The 23482-nt window shown below is 47.7% G+C and overlaps 1 protein-coding gene across 1 annotated transcript in view; it reads left to right on the top strand.

Moving 5' to 3' along the window:
* MCU (mitochondrial calcium uniporter) overlaps positions 1-23482 on the top strand; it is a 524593-nt gene that overhangs the window by 449145 nt on the left and 51966 nt on the right. Inside the window, exon 3 of the mRNA XM_070528420.1 lies at positions 18129-18207. Within this exon, the coding sequence (XP_070384521.1) occupies positions 18129-18207 (79 nt within the window). The remainder of the gene's footprint in view (positions 1-18128; positions 18208-23482) is intronic.

Here is a 23482-nt window from a genome sequence, read left to right as displayed (position 1 = left end):
CATACCGCAGCAAGAGAGAGATACTTCCGTTTCATCTGCTCGTTCCTACGTCGTGCATTTGCGCGCGCGGAGAACGAAACTATGTAATTTTCTACCGTGTTCCAGCACTGAGATCGTGCTCTTTCATCCTATCGCTTCTGCCTCGATCAGTGCTCGTGACTGGGGCACTGACTTATACCGCTTTCTCGTGCAGAGCGCGCAAAATCGTCCGCTGCGCGAAACGAGACAAACGCAAGAGCTCACGCGCGAGACCGTCACCGGAAATGCACCACTCAACAAGAACGCGCGCGCGCGAGAGAGAGAGAGAAAAACGAGCTCCGGTTTGGGAGAACGCAGGGAAGGAATTTCGCTTGTGGAGGTTAGGCGGGGCGAGTGGAGAGAGCGTCTTGCTTGGCAGTGGAGCTCGCCTGCTGAAATCATGGGTTCGCGCGACTTCAAATATTTCAACCTCTGCTATCAAAGGGGGCATGACACGGTCACCCAAGAGTTCGTGGTTTCCCGCGAGAAATTGTAGCAGAGGGTTTATTATGGCTATACACTCATAAAAACTGGGCAGTAAGAGGACATTTCTATCCAAAATATGAGCTAGAAGTCGCTGGCCCTGAGCCCCGTCCTCCGGCGCCCACCGCTATATTGCCAAGCCATGTGTGACGTCATGCGCTGCATGGAACCGCGCCGTCGTCTGCTACAAAATCGGCCACCGCGCCATGTGAGGTCGCGGCATAGCTGCCGTTTCTTACCGAATTTGCTCCGGATGTCACGTGCCATGTCTTCGACGCTGCCAACTTCGCGTGATGAAGCAAGCGAGGAATCTTTAAACAGCACATGCAGCGATGGCGTACTATACGCTGCCCATTTTGACTTCGACCTCATCGCCCACCAGTGTCGAAACACGGCCTCCGAGATTCGCGCGCACCGGCTGGTTTATATATGTCACAGGTCATGGACGAAGACCGCATAGTAAACGTAGTCAACATAGATGACGACATTTGTGTTGCACTAAATGCTGCTGGCGCCTTTCCGCACTCTTGATATTTCATGCGTTCAGCACTGCTTAGCCATCTGTTCACGGGCGTTGTTACGCGCGAAGATTGTTTGCTGGCATGCATTTCCCTAGGATTCGTACTCAGCAAGATGTTGTTCTAAGGGGTCCAACTGTCCAACTGTCCAACTGGCCAACTGTCCCAACCTTGGCGCTCGACCATCAGCGATTTCTTTGAAAAAAAAAATTGAGGACTATCTATTTACAGCAAGAAGTCTTTCTGTAAAACATATTGGCGATAAAAATTTTCAGCACCGCTAGGAACATGTGAAGTTTTTTTAGAAAGCTCGAAAGTATGAGTCGTAAAACGCACTGTCAATAAATTTTATCTTCGTAAATTAGGCGAGCACACGATATTTCCTTGAGGGTGAAGATAGGCTTTCACTTAAAAAAAGTTTTATCGATCTGTACGTTTCCGTGAGTTTTTTATACGGCACTAAATATGCAAAATTTGGTGCATATTGGGAATTTTTTCGCAGAAAGATAACTTTTACCGAAAGGTTATATTTCATAGTAACTAATTGCCAGCAAGTTGTACTGTAGTGTACTGATCATGAACAGCAGGTTGCCATTATCCCTCAAAAGAAAAGTGTATAACAGCTGTGTCATACCAATACTCACGCACGGGGCAGAGACCTGGAGGCTTACGAAAAGAGTGCTACTTAAATTGAGGACGACGCAACGAGCTATGGAAAGAAGAATGATTGGTGTAACGTTGAGGGATAAGAAGAGAGCAGATTGGGTTAGGGAATAAACGCGAGATAATGACATCTTAGTTGAAATCAAGAAAAAGAAATGGGCATGGGCAGGATATGTAATGAGGAGGGAAGATAACCGATGGTCACTAAGGGTTACGGACTGGATTCCAAGGGAAGGGAAGCGTAGTAGGGGGCGGCAGAAAGTTAGGTGGGCGGATGAGATTAAGAAGTTTGCAGGGACGACATGGCCACAATTAGTACATGACCGGGGTAGTTCGAGAAGTATGGGAGAGGCCTTTGCCCTACAGTGGGCGTAACCAGGCTGATGATGATGATGATGACGATGATGATGATGATGATGATGATGTACTGTAAGTGAAAAATCATTGGGGACGAATATAACGTGAAATGGCATGCACAGGTGGCGATAAAGCTGCAAAAAGTTAGCTTTATTCTATGTTTAGTCGGAAATTTAGCATTGAGGTGGTCGGGGTAAAAATGCGCTAAATAGTGTATTTATTATAAACATCCATTTTCTACGAACTGAGAAGCGTTTATCAAATTACTTTTTGATTTAAGCAGGAAAAAAATTTTTGCATTTGTGTTATACCGGTTTCTGTGCTTGCACGTGTTTCCCCTTAGTAGGAAAGCGTCCTATCGGTAAGTAGAACTTACGTGGACGCAAAATTTCCTCAGTCGATGGAGGAACATCTAGGCAACATAATCAACTCCTCAAGTTTTTACTTGAGTGCTTTATCAGCAATTATTAGCCTAGCCAATAAAAAACGCGAGCCCCGATAGAGCGCATTTAACCGGATGTCGCCGTACACCGTCGGCCGGCATGCGTCGTCACGCGGCATCGGAAAGTTACGCCGGTGAGGACAGAGTGCAGTTATGTACGCTAAGATTTAGAAATCGGCGAAAACATTGTGAATAAGAAAACAATCTGTTGCTTTATTACGGCAAACATGTAGCAAATATCAGCCAACACAATCATGTTTTAGCGACCATGTTGGCAATGATGTTAGAGGAGTGATGTCGACTCGTCATTAAATGTTCTGGCGTGCTTAAGAACTACTGCATTTTAAAAAATAATGGAAAAAATAACTACGTTTAATTGCTCGCCCTCTCAGTCTTTTTTTGTTGTTAAATGTTAAATTCAGACCGAATGAGGCAGTCCGCTGACCTTTGTGAAGTGCAGGATTTAACATCCAGTCGGAAAATGGGAAGGCTCGTTCGAGCTATCGACTGTAGAAAGGTTGCGGCTATAATCCTAAAGCGCGCTCCTATGCTCCTCAGATGCATTATATTTTTTCACATAAAATCTAGTATGTTTAAATGCTTGCGCTTCCCCTGGTAGTCTCTTGCAGCAATGTTCAGAATAAGGTAAGAATGACACCTCTTAGGCTTTAACAGGCCACAATAATTGCTTTAAATAAAAGGAGGGATATTTCAAGTGCAAATATTTCTGGTACCTACAGCTACAATGTATTTCTGTAGTGGCTCTAGTAAGACATCAGAACTTTTATTGTTGATATCTTCCAGAGAAGTCAGACTATATATGCTGAAGCGTGGAAAGACTCATTCAGATCCGCTTAGAGTATTACGGTTTTGACTGTGCCACTTTTGTGTTATAGAATAAGAAGGGCATCAGATACTTTTCTTCGCGGTTGTGCTTAATACAGTAAAAGCTCGTTGATTCGAACTTCAATAATTCGAATTTATGGATAATTCGAACTGTACGATTTGGTCCGGCCAAGCTCCATAGAAGTCTATGTATAAAAAAGTCCGTTAATTCGAACGCGAGAAGGTTCCCTCACGGATAATTCGAACTACGCTCGCCTGGCACACGGCCAGAGAAACGCGCCTCCGAAACGGAGAGAACGGCGAGAGAAGGCAAAATCAGACAAAAATCTAACCGTCGCGGGGTCAGCCAGAAGGCAGCGGCGGCTGCCGCCTCTCCGTTCTGCGTAACCTCGGAGACTTCTTGCCCGTCGTGAATCTCGGAGGCTTTGCAAATCTTGTACAGCTGCTAATGTTGCTAATCAAGTACGTCGCAGCTGCGCTTGCAATCAAGAACCAACGAATCAGGGCCTTCGCCGCCTTCACATGTTCAGCGTCTTTGTCTCGGCAGTCTTCATCGGTTGTGCACCTCTGTTTTCAGCTTAGGAGGTATCGGCCGTCGCGATTCATTGGGATGGTGTTAAGCCTCGGCTAACGATCGTTTCGGTGGACATCGGTGGTGTGGCACAGTCGGACCCAGAGCTTCGACTTGAAGATGGCGTGTGCCCGCGGCACACGCCATCACTTTCTGACACGCCAAATTTCTGACATGCCCTACTGCTTCCAAATCGCAGTGTACTGTTGCCCTCCTTCACTTTCGTTAGTTCGAACTTTCGTTAATTCGAACTGAAGCGGCTTCCCCTTGCGGTTCAAATTAACGAGCTTTTACTGTAGTCGTTTTGTATGTGCGTGTTTAGAGTGGTCGCACTCGTTCATTCATATGTCGGAACGCAGGAATAAAAAACGTATGCTATTGATTTCGCACACGTTTATTGCATCCTACATGGAGGAAGGAAACACAGGAGAGGCCCCGATCAACACGAACGTATTGGAGAGTGTGTGGCGGAAGTCACGTGCTGTTTTTCGCCAAGGAGCACTGGGACGGGTACCCCGAATGTCAACATTGCCATAGCAACCGCGCTCCCGAAGCTTTAATCGCTGCTGCCCTCGGACTCTGAAAAGTGAGATAAGATTTTTCCGCCGGTGTCTTTTTCGCAGCACATATTGTTCGCGAAAAAGCCGACTTTGGAATGTGGTGCGTAAGCTTGAAAGTTCTGTTTGGGTCTGTCCGATGAAACCGTTTCCTACTCTCTATCTATTACTCATTAGTGTTTTTCCCGCTGACTGCAGACGCCCGCGAAATACAAAAAAGGAAAATACCACGTGTCATGTTGCACGCCGTGAGTTCAGTGCTCTGAAACGCTCCACGTATAAACGAACATCAAGAACATTATCGCTATCATGAACCGCCGCGAGGGAAGCACGTCGGTGGCGCAAATCGCACAGCCAACGCCTGCGTCACTGCCCTCTCGCCTTTTAAGCGGCAGCAGACCTTGCTAGACACTATGTTCGTTTGTACGAGAAATGTTTCCAAGCGCTGCGATCACGACACGCAAGCGGGCATGTCACGTAGTATTTTTTTTTTTTTTTCACTCGAAGGGGACCACTGAATAAAGCTCCTGAAAAGTCCAGGAGAGCAGGCCCGGCCTCTACTATAGGCCGTAGTCTATTGCTCTCCCTGGAAAATCGGTGATTTTTTTTTCTTTCTTGAAGGTAGAATGTCGTAAGGCGCGACAACGTTATAATCCGCCATGGCTGACTCAGCACCAGTGCCGCACGTGCGGGAAAGTCTGTCCGAAGTACCTTTAGACACAGCGATCACCAAATGGGATGTCAGTGCGCGCTGGTTCGCCTGTTTTACCGCGCCGGCGCCAGGGTCCGAGCAAGGAAATTCGACCCCACTCTGCAATGCCTTACGCCTAGGGACAAACGCCTAGAACACGCGCAAAGAAACTTCTCCGCCGTAGTGCCTAGGCAGAGTCAGATATTCAAGGAGCGAAGGCCCCCACATTTTATCTCTCGCACCCGCTCTTACTCGCGCCTGCGCAGCAACGTCCAGCGCCTCGAGAAACGCTACGCGTGCTGTACCTACTAGCAATTGTAAAATGCCTCCCTGTCATCTCCTCCGCAGCCTTGCGCGCGACGGAAGTCGGTGCGGCGCGTTTCTTCCCTGCTTTCCTCCCTTGCGTGCGCGAGATTGAACCGCGATCGCTGGCTCACGCTCGCACGCTTTCACTCGTATACATGCAGCGTACGGCCGGGGATGCCGACGGCAGAAATAAGCCTTGAGTGACCATATAATTGCTATCGCAGTAATAATTTACGAGACTGAATGTCGTCTGTCTTTCAATACGAAGCAATGAACGCTATTTACATTTAGAGCACTCTGACTGAGGTCAAAACAGCTCTGTAGGTTTTTTTGTTTCTTTTTCCGTACCGCCGATTATGCCGTTTGAAAGAGCTGCCGTATCCTTAAGTGGGCGCATGCCAAGTATATGAAGGCAGTCTTCGCGGTGTGTAAAGGGAGGTGTGGGCGTTGTGGGACGATGTTCCGTCGGTGCTTTGCCGGCAGAACAATGAAAAGCCGATGGTCGCGGCCGTTTATTCTCGTTTATCAAGCAGTCTCGAGCAAACCGAATTGTTGAGGTGGTCCTCGCGCAGCGTCGTCGTAATTCCTCTTGTGTGTCGAACTGCACTGTTCTACGCACTTCGTACGCAAAGATTCGGAACGAGGAGCATGAATAATCAAAGCAGTACGCACTCATAGATGAGCGCTGGGGAAATGGGAGATGAATTAAGTTGTAGTTAGGCGTGATATCGTGGTCGTTATTCTCTCTCTCTCTCTCTCTCTCTCTTTTTTTTTTCTTGATCCTCCCGTTCTATAATGGCTGCATGCCGGATGCCTGCAGCCGTGAGTGTATGCGGTACGGGCATAAATAATGCATGGATTCTTCGGCTGAATGACGGCCGGGCGTACACTGTGTGCGGAAGGTCGCTGAAGTTCCTTTTTTTTTTTAACTTCGTCGTTTGGTCGTTTACAATCGGCGCTAATTGCACTTCTGGGAATGAAATACCTCTCGCAGGATTAGAGACGCATATGGACCAGATTGACCGAGATATAGACACAAGTCAGGCTTCAAGAAAGACTCCAATTTTGGAGTCTTTATTTATTATTATTATATTTTTTTGAGGAGGGAGTCAGATGAATGTTTCGGCTATAGAGAAGGTCGCCTCGGCTGGCTGCCATAAATGTCAGACGGTGCAGATTGAACGCTTTTGGGGGGGGGGGGGGGGAGAGTTGTTTTTACGTGCTTCAGCGCACTATATGCATATTGCGCTGAAGCACATAAGAACAACGCCATGGCTGGGCACCGGTTTCCTTGCTCTCTTGGCCCAAGATCACGGGCAGAGAAAAACTATATAAGGAAAAACAAAATAAATGCAAGATATCTTTTCAAGTAGGATCACTTCTTTGGCTAAACGAACGTTTACGTCTCGTTCATTCGTATCATGTATGAATGCGATATTATTCTTGAGTAAATTACTATTGCGCATGGTCATAAAATGCAGGCTTCGAACCCGTTAGGTCGGTTAGTTACTGGACGCCACCTCCGTTTGGAGAGCGCACTGCAGAAGGCATATTACGTGTTCTACGAGTCACCTACGGTAACGCACATGCTCACGAATGTCGTTTCGCCTTTTGGTCCTTTTGTGTTATAGTCGTGAGAAATATTATGAATGTTCTCAGAAGTGGCCGAAGCGTTGTGGGACAACTTCAAACAGGTTCATAGAAGAGTCGCATGCTTGCCTCAGCCCTTATATGCATTATATGGACATCGAAACGGTGTGTTGCTGTTAGTACAGTTTGAGCTCCATGTGCTGCTTTCGTAATTGCATGCGTATACAGTTTTGCCGCAGAAGGCGAAACGGCGGTTCTGAATACAGTAAAGCGGTGTATATGCAAATGAGTCCACCAAGCGTTTGCATACACTCTTTCTACACTTCAGGACCGCTGATTCCTATTCTACAAATCTTGAATAGTTGAAAACATATAGTGTACGAAAGCCATGCAGTCCGCCGAACTCTTAACAGCGACACGCACCGCGCGCTGTTGTTCTTAATATATCCGAATTATGTGCGTGTTTGCCTTCTGAATACGCTGGGATTAGCAGTGGACGAGCTATGTAGTTTCCTCCACGATGCAGTGCTTCGTTTGTGGCTTCACGAATTCCGAAAGGCTGAGCGCTTCAATGTTTCGCCCGAAACGCATTCGCTTCCATTGTGCATTCTTCGCTGCGCGTGAATCCGGTGCTTCCTAATGTTTTTTTTTTCTTCTTTTTGAGAGCTCTTTGCTCGCGCTGTGCCTGATTTCTCGTTTTATAGTGTTTAATAAGATATGCTCTGCCATCACCAACTCCCTGAGACCGGAACGCATGGCATCAATCCCTTTCCTTTGGAATGTAAGCATTACTGAGTAATGCTCAGTGGCCCTCGGTGATCAAATTAGCCTTCTGACGAGGATTTCGAGTTTGTGACTACTTTGTTTTCCTTCATTACCTACACGGTATTGCATACACCCGCCGTGGTTGCTCAGTCGCTATGGTGTTGGGCTCCTGAGCACGAGGTCGCGGGATCGAATCCCGGCCACGGCGGCCGCATTTCGATGGCGGCGAAAATACCCGTGTACTTAGATTTAGGTGCACGTTAAAGATCCCCAAGTGGTCGTAATTTCCGGAGTCCTCCACTGCGGCGTGCCTCATAATCAGAAAGTGGTTTTGGCACGTAAAACCCCGTAATCTATCTACGGTATGGCATACTTAAGCGGTGAGACTGCCTGTTTGAGTGCGACAGCGATTGGCTCCGTTAGACGTCAATCGTAATCACGAAAAAAAACAATAAAGAAAAAAAACTGCTTATCCACTTGCGTTGCGCGTACTTGACCCGTTTATTTGGCTCGCCGGTGTGCGCCTCGATTCTGCATGTTCCGATCTCTGTCGCGAACGAGCAATTCACTTGCCGTGAACTTGAATGCCGCTATGCATAGTGGCTGGCATGAAAAGCCAAGGTGACCAGCAGAGAGCACGTTGTGGTCCTACTTCCATTCACCGAAACCTGTTATAAGCTGCTTTCCTCACTTCCTCTCGTTGTTGTTGTTTTTTTTTGTCTTGTTTTTCTTTAGTCACCTATATGTAAAAAATTTTTTTTCTAATGTTTCAAGTTCCTCACACTACACTCAATCGTTCCTGAAGCATGAACATACAACCGAAAAACAAAAACTTCCTACAAGTGGCTGTACAAATGAGCCCTATAATGCATTAATCACATTTCACGAAATCCAAAAAGTACTGTCCGCAGGTGAACAGACGGCACCCGGCCCTGATGAAATACACTATGAAATACTGGCTCACCTCTCAGACGCTGCTGTGAACGCACTTTTACAATTCTTCAACAAAATATGGGTATCGGGAAAAATACCGGAGGCTTGGAAAAAAGCCGCGATTGTACCGTTTCCGAAGCCTGCAAAGCCACCAACCAGCCCTGGCAGTTACAGGCCTATAGCTCTCACAAGTTGTCTCGCAAAATCATTTGAAAGTATCCTGAACATGAGGCTGATGTTCATCCTTGAATCACGGGAACTCCTTGACATCCACCAGTGTGGATTTAAAGAAACGTGTTCAACAACTAATCATCTCCTCCGCCTAGAAAATACAGTCCGAGAAGCATTCGTACACAAGCAACACTGTTTAGCAGTCTTTTTCGATATCGATAAGGCTTACGATACCACCTGGAGGTTTGGTATTCTCCGCGACCTAGCAGAACTTGGTATCCGTGGCAGGATGCTGAACTGCCCGAAAGATTTCATGTCCGACCGTTCATTTCATGTGCGCCTGGGTGCAACCCTTTCGAAGAAATTCGTCTAGGAGAATGGAGTGCCGCAGGGTTGTATTAAGTACGACACTTTTCATAGTAAAAATGAACTCCGTAGCAAAAATCATTCCTAGGTCCATTATGTATTCTGTATATGTCGATGACCTTCAAATAGCATGCACATCCTCCAGTTTACCAGCATGCGAGAAACAGATACAACTCACATTGAGTAAACTCGCGATCTGGGCAGACAAAAATGGGTTTAAGTTTTCACCCCAAAAAACAGTTGCCGTCCTCTTCTCACTCAAAAGAGATCTACAGGTTGACCCCACCCTACACCTAAATGAAACCGTACTTCCAGTAAAGAATGAACAAAAATTTCTAGGTATAACTTTCGATAAAAAGCTCACATTCCTACCACACATAACCACTCTCAAAAAGAAAGGTTCCTATGGTCACTAAATATACTCAAAGTACTGTCATATAAACATTGGGGGTCTGATAGAACATGCCTTCTACACATTTACCGTTATTTAGTACGTTCCTCCTTAGATTATGGCTGCATAGTGTATGGTTCAGCAAGACCGACATACCTAAAAAAATTAGACCCAGTACATAAATCAGGCTTGCGCATGCGGTGCATACCGAACGTCTCCTATAACCAGCCTTTACGTAGAAACAAACGAACCCCCACTAGAAACTACAAGAGCCGCTCTAACCTGTGCATATATCCTTAAGGTACAATCTCTACCAAAACACATTTGCTATCCACTTGTAAAAAAATGCTCTTCAAGAGTAATTTTCAACAACAAACCACAAACTACAAGACCACTGCTCCTGCGATTTGAAGAGATCTGTCGGAATCTTGGCATAGTGGACACATTACCTGGCATTACCCACAGACAAAATCCACTACCTCTATGGTTCATCTTTCCGACAGCTTGCGATCTCACTTTAACACAGTTCCGTAAAGCACAAACTCTGCCACAACACATAATTAAGGAATTACTGGCACTAGAAGAAAAATACAGCAGCTTCACGAACTTTTATACTGATGGTTCGAAAATGAATGAACATGTTGGAAGCGCAGTTGTACAAGGGAACTGCGAAGAAACAGTAAGACTTCCACAGTGTACATCCATTTTCACTGCTGAATGTTACGCCATTTCCATAGCCATAGCGAAAATAGTTAAGGAGAACCTCGGAAATAGTATTATATACACAGACTCCCTAAGTGCACTCAGAGCTCTTGATGCCAGAAATGCAGTCACGCCATTATTAGGAGACATTATACACAATTTAATAAAAGCCACCACACAAGGACTGAACATTAAATTATGCTGGGTTCCGAGCCACATCGAAATTAGTGGCAATGAGAGAACAGATGCATGCGTGGCACAAGCCCGGCACAAACAAGTCACAAAAATAAAGATACCGCCTAACGACTGCATGAAGTTAATACACTATAAACTAACGTAAAATGGCAGTCTGCTTGGAACAATGAAGTAAACAACAAATTACACTTGTTAATACCCAAGTTAGGCGAATGGAAATCTTGCACACATCAGGAACGTTTCAAAGAAGTGATTCTATGCCGTCTTCGCATAGGATACACACGCCTCACACAGAACTACATTCTAACAACTCAAGACAAATCCAATGTGAATTATGCGGGGATCAACTAACATTAGTAAACCACCTCTTATTTTCACGCAGAAAACTTGAACCACTGAGGAAGAAGTTCTTTACCATATTTTACAATGAACACACTCCTTTTCACCAAGGTTTGTTTTTAGAAGATGCGCTTGTTGATGTATCATGTGTTTCTAGCTTTTTAAAAGAAGCAGGTGTTCTCACAAAACTTTAAAACCTTGCATAGTTCTTAACTACACATTACAGAACACCTCATCCACCTTCTCTTTTCTGAGAAGGCCGAGGCCTTTGGTTAATTTGTTGGGACCCTCCAGGCTCTTGCCCAAACAAGGACTCACTGAGGTGTCCCAAGAATCTATACCTAAGTGTTTGGCGCATGATAGCCTTAGCTGCTTATGTGCCATTAAACTCATTTCAACTATATGTAAACGCCGTAATTCTCACCTCTGTTGCCTTATATATTGGAGTGGTAAACAAAGAAAGCATGCTCACGCGAGGAAGTTTTCCTCTTTCTCGCTCTCAGTGCGTGCGTGTGTCAGCGCTAGGCAGTGTTAAGAACGGCCCACTGACGTGCAAGTTTTGCCAACCAGTTGCGACCGCGGGCGGCAACTTTTCCTCGAGCGTCGCCGCAAACCTCTAGCCACGGCGTGGCTAAGTCGACTGTGTGTCGAGAACAATACGTGCGTCCTCAACTCTCCGTCGCTGGAGCCGAGTTAGACGAAGCAGTCTTTGTGCCTGCACTCGCCACCGCGGCCCTTGTCTGCCGCGAGCGGGGACGCGCCGCGGGAACGTTGACGGAGACCCCTTCCCACGTGTGTGTGTGTGTGTGTGTGTGTGTGTGTGTGTGTGTGTGTGTGTGTGTGTGTGTGTGTGTGTGTGTGTGTGTGTGTGTGCGTGCGTGCGTGCGTGTGTGTGTGTGTGTGTGTGTGTGTGTGTGTAAGTCGTCCCGCGGAGAGGCGGCTTGTTTGCGATGACGGGACGAACGTTTCCGTCACCTTGGAATCGAGGGGGGGGGGGGGGGGACCGAGTGTTTATAAAGCGCTGTTGTACCGATGCTCGAGACACTGTCTCTCGCAGTCATGTTAGACTGACGTACTTTTCTCTCGCAGTCATGCTAGACTGATGAACTGTATGTAAACACTGTAAGTAAACCCATATTCCTCGATCTCGATGAGAAGCAGTCCTTCCCTTGATCAACGTCCTCAGCGTGGGTAAGTTGGACGACGGCATGGGCCAGCTACCTTCTAATTCATGCCAGACCCCAATCTTGCCAACGGGTTACGACCGATGGGATTGAGCCCCCAATCCTAACAGCAGACGTATTTTGTACTTGCGCGTGATAACTTCAAGTACCTTTGCTCCTCGTTGACTTTCCTTCCTTTTTTTCTTTTCTTTTTTTTGTATGGAGTTACTTTATGCCCGTTTTAATACCTGGTGTTCCAAATTTACGACCACGTCATAAGTGAAGCGCCTTTATGCCCAAACACCCTCTGTGCAGACCAATCAGCGCGCCTGCATTACGACGTAAAACCTGCTGGCCGACGACCTCGTGTGCGTATTCACAAACAGGTGAATCAGCGGGGTCGGACCGGTGGACGGGCCACGGGATAACCTAACCTAACGTCGACCAAGCTTAGCGTACAGGCGCTGACCGCGTTGAGTGAGTGTGTCCCTCGTCGACGTGTTATGAAATTTCTGTCGTGGTGCGGCAGACGCGTCTGCGTCGTGTCTCCTCCGTCGCTCCCCCTTTTTGTCTCGCTCTGCCAACGACCGTCGGAGCGCGGACCACTTAGTTCTCGGATGGCTGTCATCGAGGGCCTACATGTCGTAATGTTGTGGGGTCTGTCTGTTTCGAACGCGCTCGCTGTGCATCATAAGACGGTCGCGCCGGCGCTGTCGTTAAAGCCTCCACATCCGTGCTTTCCGCCATTCTATTCTCCCCGCTTTCCCGCGTTCTCTTTATTTTTATTTTCCCTCGTCTTTCTGCGAAGTCAACGCAACAGATATGGCGAGAGCATAGAGGAGACGGCGGAAAGCTAGTAAAAGATAACGGTCTGCAGACGAAACGAGCTCCCCCTCCCGACCCCCCCCCCTCGTTCTTTTGTCTATCGTCTCTCTCTCGGTTGTACCATATATATATATATATATATATATATATATATATATATATATATATATATATATATATATATATATATATATATAGCCATATATATATATATATATATATATATATATATATATATATATATATATATATATATATATATATATATATATATATAGCCATATATATATATATATATATATATATATATATATATATATATATATATATATATATATATATATATATATAGCCATATATATATATATATGGCTGCGGTCGGGCGTTGCGTCGTGTCGTGCTGCAAGCTGTCTTCCGAGCACTGCACAGTGTATGAACTTGCCATGGCGTCATCTCTGCGATGTGTCTGCATGGGAAGCATCAGCGCCGACGTCTGCCCCCCGAGTGTGCCTTGGACAACAAATAATAATAGTAAAGCGAGGAAGGTCGAACGCTGAAGAACAAAGGCGCCAGCTGTACTTTTGCCGCTCCACCCGGCGTCAGTCTCGTAACGTAGCAGCCTAATGTCGCCGACGTTCGTCCATTTCTGCTAGCTGTCTTACCCGGCACGAGCCTTGAGCGTGTACCGTTTACGAACCGCAGTATACCGGACATTTATTTGTTTAACATTGACAGAATTTTTTTTTAATCGCCGGCGGCGTATAGTAGAAATCCACTCATTGAGCTGGATTGCTCGAAGAGCTAGGTGGACATTGTTTACACTGGAAATCAAAATGCGTGTAATTGCCTATCTAAAATTTTACTAATCAACTTTTCATCTTATTGCTTTAGCGCACATATTGCTATGTGTACGAACTGAGGCCATTGATATAAGACATATCCACATGGAACGAATTATGAAAGTAGCACCAGTTTTCGCGTCAGAGTTGGCAGACTTGTGCTAAAAATTCGCTGTTATTCAACTTACCTTTTTTTTTTGTTCACGTGCTCTGAAAGAAGATCGCGCGTTTTACGTTGCATCTGCATTCGTTATGGTGGCGTAGCTGTTCTGGCGTTGCACTGCTAAGCTCGAGGGCGGGGAACCAAATCCCAGCCACGGCGGCACCACATTTCGATGGGGGCGAAATAAAATGTAAAAAAAAAGAACGCCCGTGTACTGTGCATTGGGTACAGGTTCAAGAAACCAAGTTGGACATAATTAATCCGGAGTCCCCCACTACGCCGTGCCGCACAATCATGTCGTGCTTTTGGCACGTAAAACCCCAGAATTTAATTACGTATTGGCGGATGCGTCTTTTTCATTCCGCTCCTCCGTATTTCTCCACGTTGTCGTTTTTGCCTTCCCATACTGTTTTGCTGTCGGCTTTCTGGTTTCCTTCTAAAGCCGTAGCATCTTATTTCATTTCTTCTTTCTTTTTTCTGCGGAAATGTAACGAATGCCTTGTTGTTACCTTGCTATTGTAGTGAAAAAACGCTGCTATGACAAAACATGGATGTGAAGACTGAGTGCACGCCGTAAATGCGTGTTATTCAAAGCCAGCATTCCCCCCCCCCCCTCCCCCAACCCTCGTTCACGTCGCTAACTAAACGGTGTTGGACTACGGCCGATCGTTTAAAATATATATTTTAGTAAATCCTGCCCATTCAGTTACGCTGGCGTATTGCTATGAAGTTCGACAGATGGCCGAAAGGGCAATGTCCAAAATTCGCGGACATGCCTGTATGCCATTCGCATATGTAAACAAAGAAAAAAAAGAAAGAGGAAATAAAATAAGTACAGTGTTGGTGCCGGAAATCGTCATGTATAATCTCATAATTCAAATTTTGCACAATTCCGCCCACAGTGCAGCAACAAACCTGCAATGTCGATTCATTGAGCGATTTCGCGCGTTTGCGCCTTACTTGTACTCATGTCTCTTTTGTTTTATTATTGTTATTATAGGCACTAAGAATGGCGCTATGCAGTCTTTTCGTGTGTTATTAGAGGCACCGCAACGTGTTGCCCCTGCGAGACACTTTTACCTGTCTTAGCCCCCGCAAAAGGCAGCCTATAATCTGGGCGGCGCCATCTTCATCTTTGCGCCTGGGCAAATACGCATCCCTCTGCGGAAGAGGTCGGGCACGTCCGGCTTCGTCAGCGCAATCGAGCCGGTGCACTGGAATGCGTTCTAGAAGACCTGCGGCGTGGTCCGAGCTGTCAGTCTCGCAGCCGTGCTACTATGCATTCATGTATACAAAGCGGGCGCTGCATGCATGCTGCGCCCTGTTAAGAACGGCCAGCTGCAGTGCAAGTTTGCCACCCCGTTACAACTATGGCGGCAACATTCCGGGAGCGTCGCCGCCAACTTCTAGCCACAGCGTGACTAAATCGACTTTGTGTCGGGGAACAATACGGGCATCCCCCACTCTCCGTCGCTTCAGCTAGGATGCGTTCGATGAAGCAGGCTTTGTGCTGAAATCGCCACCAACCTCTAGCCTCATCGCCGTTGTGACGGAATGAGTTCGGCGGGCCAACTATTGTTCCCAAACTCCCCAACGCGCTACCCGGAACGGCTCCGAGTTCTACGGGGCCCCTCTGACGTCGGCTCCGGACATTCGAACGTGTGTGTTTTTGTGTGTGTAGACCGCCCTGCCGGGAGGCGGCTAGTTTGCGATGACGAAACGAACGTTCGCATCACCTTGTATCGGGAGAGGACCGAGTGTTTAAAAACCGCTGTTGTGCGGTTGCTCAGGTCACTCTCTCTCAAGCAGTCATGTTAGACTGATGTACTTTCTCAAACGGTCATGTTAGACTGATATAAATACTGTAAATAAACCCATATTCATCGTTCTCGATGAGAAGCAGTCCTTCCCTTCATCAATGTCCTCAGCGTGGATAAGTTGGATGACGGCATGGGCCAGCTACCTGCTAATTCATGCCCGACTCCAATCTTGACAACGGATCACGAGCGATGGGATTGAGCCCCCAATCCTGACAGCCCGCACTTTACCCATGGCGGGTAACGGCGCACCCAGCTGACGTGAAGCGATCGCCTTTGAGCGTTCCCGCGCTGCTATTCACTACAGTCATGGTCTGACGCCCCATGCCTTGGTATATAGCATCCCATTGCGTGATGCGAAATGCTGCGCCTTATTCAGTCGCCCTTAGAAAGGTGGCGTGCTATATTGATTTGAGAACTTTAATTATACGGGCACCTGCTGTGGTGGCGGCATTCGCGGCCGCTCCCGGTCTACCTTTTCCCGCTCGGCAACGGCTGGAGTTTCCCCCAGAACGCGCATCTGTGGTGCAGTGGGCACATCAGTTGCCGCACCCGCTCGGGGCGTGTCCTGCAGCCCGCGTCGTTCAGGGCACGGGTGAGGGCATGGACATATACATGTTCAGGCAATGGGATGATGAGCGATGTGTTCCGCGATTCGACGCAATAGCGACCCGAAGCGTCATGTTGCGTGCGCCTCGATTCGGTATGCGGCGCAGAAATCGTGCCCGTGCCTCGTTCTTCTTTCGAGAACAAATATGAGCCCGCCTTCTGCATATTTGAGCAACCGGGGCGGCCGCTCTCGCTGGCGCATCGTTAGCTGGAACGAGGTGCGACTTTGCGTGTCTTCGTCTCCTGCTACATCTATTCACCTCTGCGGGATAGACACGATTTCCTTGGAGGCTCGGAACTCCGGTTAGCCGAATTGTGCCTGTGGAGCACGCCAAGCTTCACTATCACCCACACGTGAATTTGTACTTTCATTTATTTCCCTTTCCTTTCTTTCTTTCTTTCTTCCTTTCTTTCTTTCTTTCTTTCTTTCTTTCTTTCTTTCTTTCTTTCTTTCTTGTTTAATATGTCAAACCAAAAACACGTTTGTCTTCGCACGCGCCGCAGGAGATATATGCTGGAACTGCCATTTGGGAAGTATACATGGACGTGGTGAATTCTGGTCAAGCCGTCTCATGGATCGTGGTAATGGATAGGCGAAGCGATCATGCTCGAAAAATGAGGAACAGCGCAAATTTAGAAAGAAGAACCTGGTCACTCCTCTGCGCCATAATGTAGCGCACCACGTGTGGAAATTTCCGATTAATAAGTGACGGAAATTTCCTGTCGGAGCGACTCGGGCCTCGAAACAACTGGTTCTCTCTTCTTTTGACTTGCGGCTCCCATCGTCAGCTTGAATAAGTTCCTGCAATGTATGAGCTCTTCCACTTACTCCCGTTCCTCCGCCAACTGCGTTCACCTTGTACATGCCTGCAAAATTTCTTGACTTCACCAATCGACCAGGATTTCAGACTACCCCGACTGCGTTTCCAATCCCTTGGAATCCGCTGTGTTATTCTTACTGGCCGCTTGTGATTAGTTCCACTCATCATACAATCTGCCCAACTCTATTGTTTCAGTTTTAAGCTGCAGAATGGCGTTCGCACTTGTTTGCTGCGTAGTTCCTCTCCCTTTCTTGTGGCGTTGCTATTTTCATTTCCATGGCCTTTTGAGCTGCTTAATGATGCCTACTTCGTTTGTTGGCCCCGCGCGCCATCGACAAGGCGTCCTGCAGGTGAGAGTACGTATTGGTCACCTACAGCTTCCTTCTAGGGGACAGTGTGTATAGCGCATGCTGCTGGCGAGTGCCTGCCAGGAGTATTTTAGCCGATTATTACCGCCTTGGAAACTTCTATTGCGCGGTCACTCTCTGTGGTGGCATTGACGTGTACCAATAATGCGCACAGGGGCTGTATTCTCGATCCATCACCACTTTCTGGGGTGTCGGTTTCAGTGGACGCCGATTATGGCTGAGAAGCGCCTGAAATTGGGCTATAGTCGCTATTCATTGAAGGGCGCGTGAATTGGCCTCAAATTTAGATGAAAACAGTGAAATAAACACGTCAGACAAACAGGAAGCTCACAAAAGGGTATAGCTGTTGTCTTATGTTTTCCTATTGCAGTACTTCTCCTAAATTGGCGCTCAACGCGCCTTCGTTTACCCACGTTGATTGGCTGAGCAGCGGGCGAGACAAGCTGCTCGCCGCTGCAAGCGAGATATGTCATATACATTTATAAACTGAAAATCCCCGAAAGCAGTCCATCGAGAATGCAGCTATTCGCTCCTGGTGCCACATTATGGCTCAGCTGAAGACACTCACGCAGGCGCCTCGGAGCACCCTGTATATAACGAACCTGGTCGCTTCTTGCAGGAATGGAGGCTACGGCCCTGGCAATGCCTACCGGTGTGCGGCATCCACAGTTCGAGCCTGCCCAGTCCCATCAGCGGAGGTGAGTGCGCCTCGCTCGTTGTGTACAACCATCTAGCATCGAAGGCAGGTTGGGCCAAAGTACAGTGTTGGCCCAACATTAGGTCTTCAATGGCTGCCGCACTTTCAGTACTGTGGTTGGCGGCGGTGGTCGTCCGTATAAAGGCTGTTTCACATGCTGCGACTGGAACGGCGAAAATCGGTGCAGTCGCACGCGTCGCAGTGCGATATTTAGAGGGCCGATTTTACGTGATTGCGATTTCAACAATGCAACTGGTGCGACGCCCAGGGTTGCTTACGGCCAGGTATCGTGGCACACGCTGCATAATTATTTTATTGTAATGAATAACACGTTTACATTATAATATGGTTGACTTTTCTTTATTAGGGGCAAATAATATGTAATGTAACAACGTGTGTAAGTTATTTGTTTTGGAGTGCGCAACGGCGGTTTCTGAAGTTCAGTGCGATGAGACACGTCGCACGTAAACAGCTGTTCGCAGGTGGTTCAGCGCTGTGTGTTGTCTCATCTGCCTTCTATGACCGTTTCGTTCTGCCTGCGCTACAACTATCTACAAGATGACCTATCGACAAGTTGATATAGCTACCCCCACCGCATATGCAGTATTCGGAATTCGGCTGCCACGAAGTCGTCGTGCCAGCCCAACAAGATCCTCGCGCTACCCGTGCTCGGCGTCAGCTTCTGGAGAAATTATGTGTGCATATTGCTCGTGATTGCGAATATGCGGTGCCTTCTCCTTGCCATATTCTTGCACCAAACGCAACAACAAGCACCAGCCCGAAAGCCCGAGTCTGCCCCTGAACGAAGCCGCAAGTGATCCGTGTGATTACTGAACGTGGAATGGAAATTGTGTTGGGAAATTCAACCTTAGCGCTAGCCTGGTTCGTCCATCGCGGTGCGTGGGCTGTGAATATATATATGGGAGTCCTCTCTGAATATCTCTAAAGGCGCAAAAGCCGACGCAGCAAATTTTGTAAGCAGTTATCGTCACTTTTGTAGAAACCTGTACGTTGTACCATATGTAGCATTCTAAAATACACGCTTCTCGTCCAGTTTGTTGTCTTGTGTCTCGTGCTGGTAGTGTGTTCTGAACTTCTAACAAGAAGACCATATCAATACGCGCTATCCATAATGCAGAAACGTAGGCCCACGGCAGGCGCAATTTCCCTTGTGTTTTTCACCTTTTTGCTCAGCCTCGCACGCCGCCCACTGTTAGCCTGTTTTGTGGAAATAAATATTATTACATTATTAATGTTATTAGGTATTATAGTTCCTTCACTGTAAATTGTAGCAGTCAGCCAGATTTCTTAAGGTAGTCATGAATTTAACCTGTATTAGATCAACATTGTTACGACATGCTTATGGGAGTCATTCCAAACTAGATTGCTCAGCCAGAGAAAGCACAAATGAAAGCCTCAACGTTTATTCCTATCTGGTATTCCTGAACAGATTATATTTGCAGAATTTTATGCCTGCTTGCACTGTCTGCAATTTAATGGTCAAAGCTGGAAACGCTGATTCTTTTTCTTGTTGTCGAAAGGCTGCTTCAATGTCAAAAGCAGGCTATAATTATTCCTTTCGAAAGTGTTAAGCAATAACTATATCTCTAAGCTTATCAATGCGATTTTATTCCATGAAGACAATTAAGTTTTTTTTCTCCCTCTCATTAACAGCCATGGAATTAAACTGTTCACTTTCATAAGTATCAGGATGCAAACATTCTGGAGTTTGTCCTGAGCATTTGTCGCATCCTATAGTGTGTGTGTTCGTATCAAGTTCTGGTGTTGCAATGGCAGTTATGTACACACTTTTTTATATGTTGCAACAAACTAATTTATTAAACTTTGTTTTTAATCTACAAGACGTGGCCATGCAGTAACGATCACATTACCGTATTTACTCGATTCTAAGCACCCCCTTTTTTTCACGATCGCGATGCCCAAAATGAGGGGGGTGTTTAGATTCGAAAAATCTAGAATGACCCCCTCCCTCCCTCTTTTCGCTGCGACATCACGACGAGATGGGTGCCAGAAATAACATTTTATTTTGCAAACATTCAAAAGAAAAATCGGTGCAGACAGTGAACCCACCGCTTGTGTAGGATGCTGAGTCACTATCACTGCCACTCGAGTTCGTCGCACCGCTTGAACCGCTGCTCTCGGTATCCCACAGCAGGTCGTCTTCCGTTCCGTCGAAGCTGTTTGTGATCGAGCACTTCTTAAATTATTTGACCACAATGTCCCCTTGGACACTCTTCCACGAGTCTGAAATCCACTTTGCGATGGTTGATGGGGACGCTTTCTGCAGCTTTCCCGTCGGCGTCTTCTTCCGGTCAGGGTTTCGCACCCACTTTTCGTACTCCTATCGGAGATTGGCTTTGAAGGGCTTGTTGACTGAAACGTCGAGGGGTTACAGCACTGGCGTCATGCCACCCGGAATCACAACCCCGTCGCTATTGATGTTCCGAAGCTTTGTCTTTACCTGCTGGGTCAGATGGCCGCGAAACGCGTCCAACAGAAGACTCAACCGCGTGCCTGCAGGTCTGCCGAGCAGTGATTTTTTTTTAATAATCATGTGGTTTTACGTGCCAAAACCACTTTCTGATTATGAGGCACGCCGTAGTGGAGGACTCCGGAAATTTGGACCACCTGGGGTTCTTTAACGTGCACCCAAATCTAAGTACACGGGTGTTTTCGCATTTCGCCCCCATCGAAATGCGGCCGCCGTGGCCGGGATTCGATCCCGCGACCTCGTGCTTAGCAGCCCAACACCATAGCCGAGCAGTGATTCGAGAGTGAGCAAGCGCGTTTGGCGGCCTATGGCTACGCGCTCTGCCTAAAAAATAGGGGGATGCTTAGATTCGCATGCAAACTTTTTTCCTAACTTTTTCGCGAAAATAGAGGGTGGGGGTGCTTAGAATCGCGAAAATACGGTAATAAGCAAGAAAGCTGCATATTAAGTGCACGTGTTGGAATCTAGCGTCGAGCCAGATCGTAGAATGTCTTCGATTACTTTCGAAAGAAACTGTCTGCCCTGGTCGGTTAGGAGTTGCCGAGGTGGCCTATGCTGGTGAATGAAGTCATGGAGTAAGAAGTCCGCAACATCGGTCGCACAGCTGCTCGGAAGATCACGGTTGATCGCGAATCGCGTCGCATTGTCTGTAGCGACGGCGACCCATCTGCTTCCTGAGACAGGGGAAGCGGGCCAAGTAAGTCGAGGCCGGCGCGATGAAACAGCTCATATGGAAAGTCGAGAGGCTGAAGATGGCCAGCAGGCGGGTGTATAGCGGCTTTTTCCGGCCCTGAAAAATATCGCAGGAGGTCACACGTAACAACGCACCGAGCGGGACATGCCTGGCCAGTAGAACCGACGGCGTGCGCGATCGTATGTGCGCGAAACGCCAACGTGTCCCGCTGTTGGCGCATCATGAAGCTGGGCCAGAACAGTCGAGCGGAGGTGTGCCGGAATCACAAGAGGTCAGGACCATCAGAAAGCAAACTGCGATGATGTAAAGTGTCATCGTGTAGCACAAAGAGGCGGAGAGAGGCATCAGGAGCATGGGAGTGGAGACGGTCAATAATCTTGCCTATAGGACCAGATCACACGGCGTTGTTCAGCAGCAACGTTGAAGAGTTTGGGGATGGCAAGCACACAAGGACTGTAGTCTCTCGGTGCAGGTTCCGGATGGTCGACGGGGTACCGGTACAGGAGTCGGCATCCCGATGCAAATGACGCGACTTGTAGATGGCTGTACATGAGTACTCTTGAAGCCGTAATGCCCAGCGTCCTAAGCGACCCTGGGATCTTTGAACGAAGACAGCCAGCCGATTGTGTGATGGTCAGTGGCGACGGTAATTGGCCTGCCATGCATACAAGGGCGAAATTTCGCGATGGCCCAAACAAGAGTGAGACTCTCTCTCTGTAATCGAATAATTCCGCTCACCGGCGGAGAGGAGGTGGCTGGCATACGTAGTGGCACAGTTCTGACCACGTCGACATTGAGCCAGGACAGCGCCGATGCCATGGTCACTGGCGTCTGTACGGGCTTCCGTGGGAGCAGAATCGTCAAAGTGAGCCAGCACAGGTGGCGTAGTGAGCAGTGCGATGAGCTGCGAAAAGGCAGACGCTTGGGCAGAACCCCAGGTAAATGGAACATTTTTCTTGAGCATGCATGTAAGAGGCTGAACTATCTCTGCAAAGTATTTCACAAAGCGACGAAATTAAGAGCAGAAGCCCAAAAAACGAGTGGACGTCTTGTGAACAACGGGGCGTTGGGAAGGTGGTAAGAGCGCGTAATTTGGCAGAGTAAGGCCGGATACCCGCCGTATCAACGAGATGGCCAAGTACGGTGATCTCTCGGCGTCCGAAACTGCATTTGGAGGAGTTTAGTTGAAACCGAGCAGCCTTCCACCGGGCCGGCCCCGGGTCGGCTAAGCCGCAGAGTCAGAGGGCCGTACAAAAAGATATACAGGCACCGTGCAGTACTTTACCCTGTATAGCGACTCCTTAAGAGAGACAGAGAGAGTAAAACCTTATTAAGAAAAAGCAAGGAAAGAAAAAAAGTGTAGGTCGAACCCTTAATCCAGGAGAGCCAGCTGAGTTGCTGTCCTGTTCCTCGTCCGCAAGCCATGCCTCCCACTGCCTTTGAGAGTCTTGTTTTGTAAAGTTGTGTGTGTTCGTTTGTGGAAGTCTTCTGCCGCATGTGATTGTAATGTGTGACAATGTAGTCTTTGCGCCACACCGCCTACGCGGACGCTTCGCGGTGTATTTGTCTTTGTTTTTTGTAGGCTAGGGTAAATGTTTGGAGTCGGCGCCAGTCCGTCGCCAGCCGTTTGGTTAATTTTGAATGCGGCCTGCCAAACTCCCGTCTTTCCTCTATTTGCTGTTCTAAAATATATCTCGCAGTCGTTTGAAGATCTCTACGTGGCTGGTCCGAAGCTCGGATATTTAGTACTCGAGCTACTCAGTCCATCCTCGTATTTCCCTCCACACCTTCGTGTGCCGCGCGCCACGTGAGGCTGTGAAAATTAGTGAGCTGATTGCCTATGCTCCCATTCACCGCCCGGGGTGCCACCCCTGACAGGAAAAGGTGACAAGCCTCCTGTGAGTCGGTGAGGACAGCCACGGAAGTCCCTCTGCATTCGGCGTCCTTCAAAGCTAAAGCTACCGCGGTCGCTTCAGCCGTTGCCGTGCATGTGGTTTTCACTGGCGCCCCTACTACCCGATCCTCACACGTGGCGACTGCGATGTGTATGCCACATCCAGAGTAACTTGC

Source organism: Dermacentor albipictus, unplaced genomic scaffold, assembly GCF_038994185.2.
Source record: "Dermacentor albipictus isolate Rhodes 1998 colony unplaced genomic scaffold, USDA_Dalb.pri_finalv2 scaffold_11, whole genome shotgun sequence".
NCBI lineage: Eukaryota > Metazoa > Arthropoda > Arachnida > Ixodida > Ixodidae > Dermacentor > Dermacentor albipictus.
This window is presented reverse-complemented; position numbering and strand designations above follow the sequence as displayed.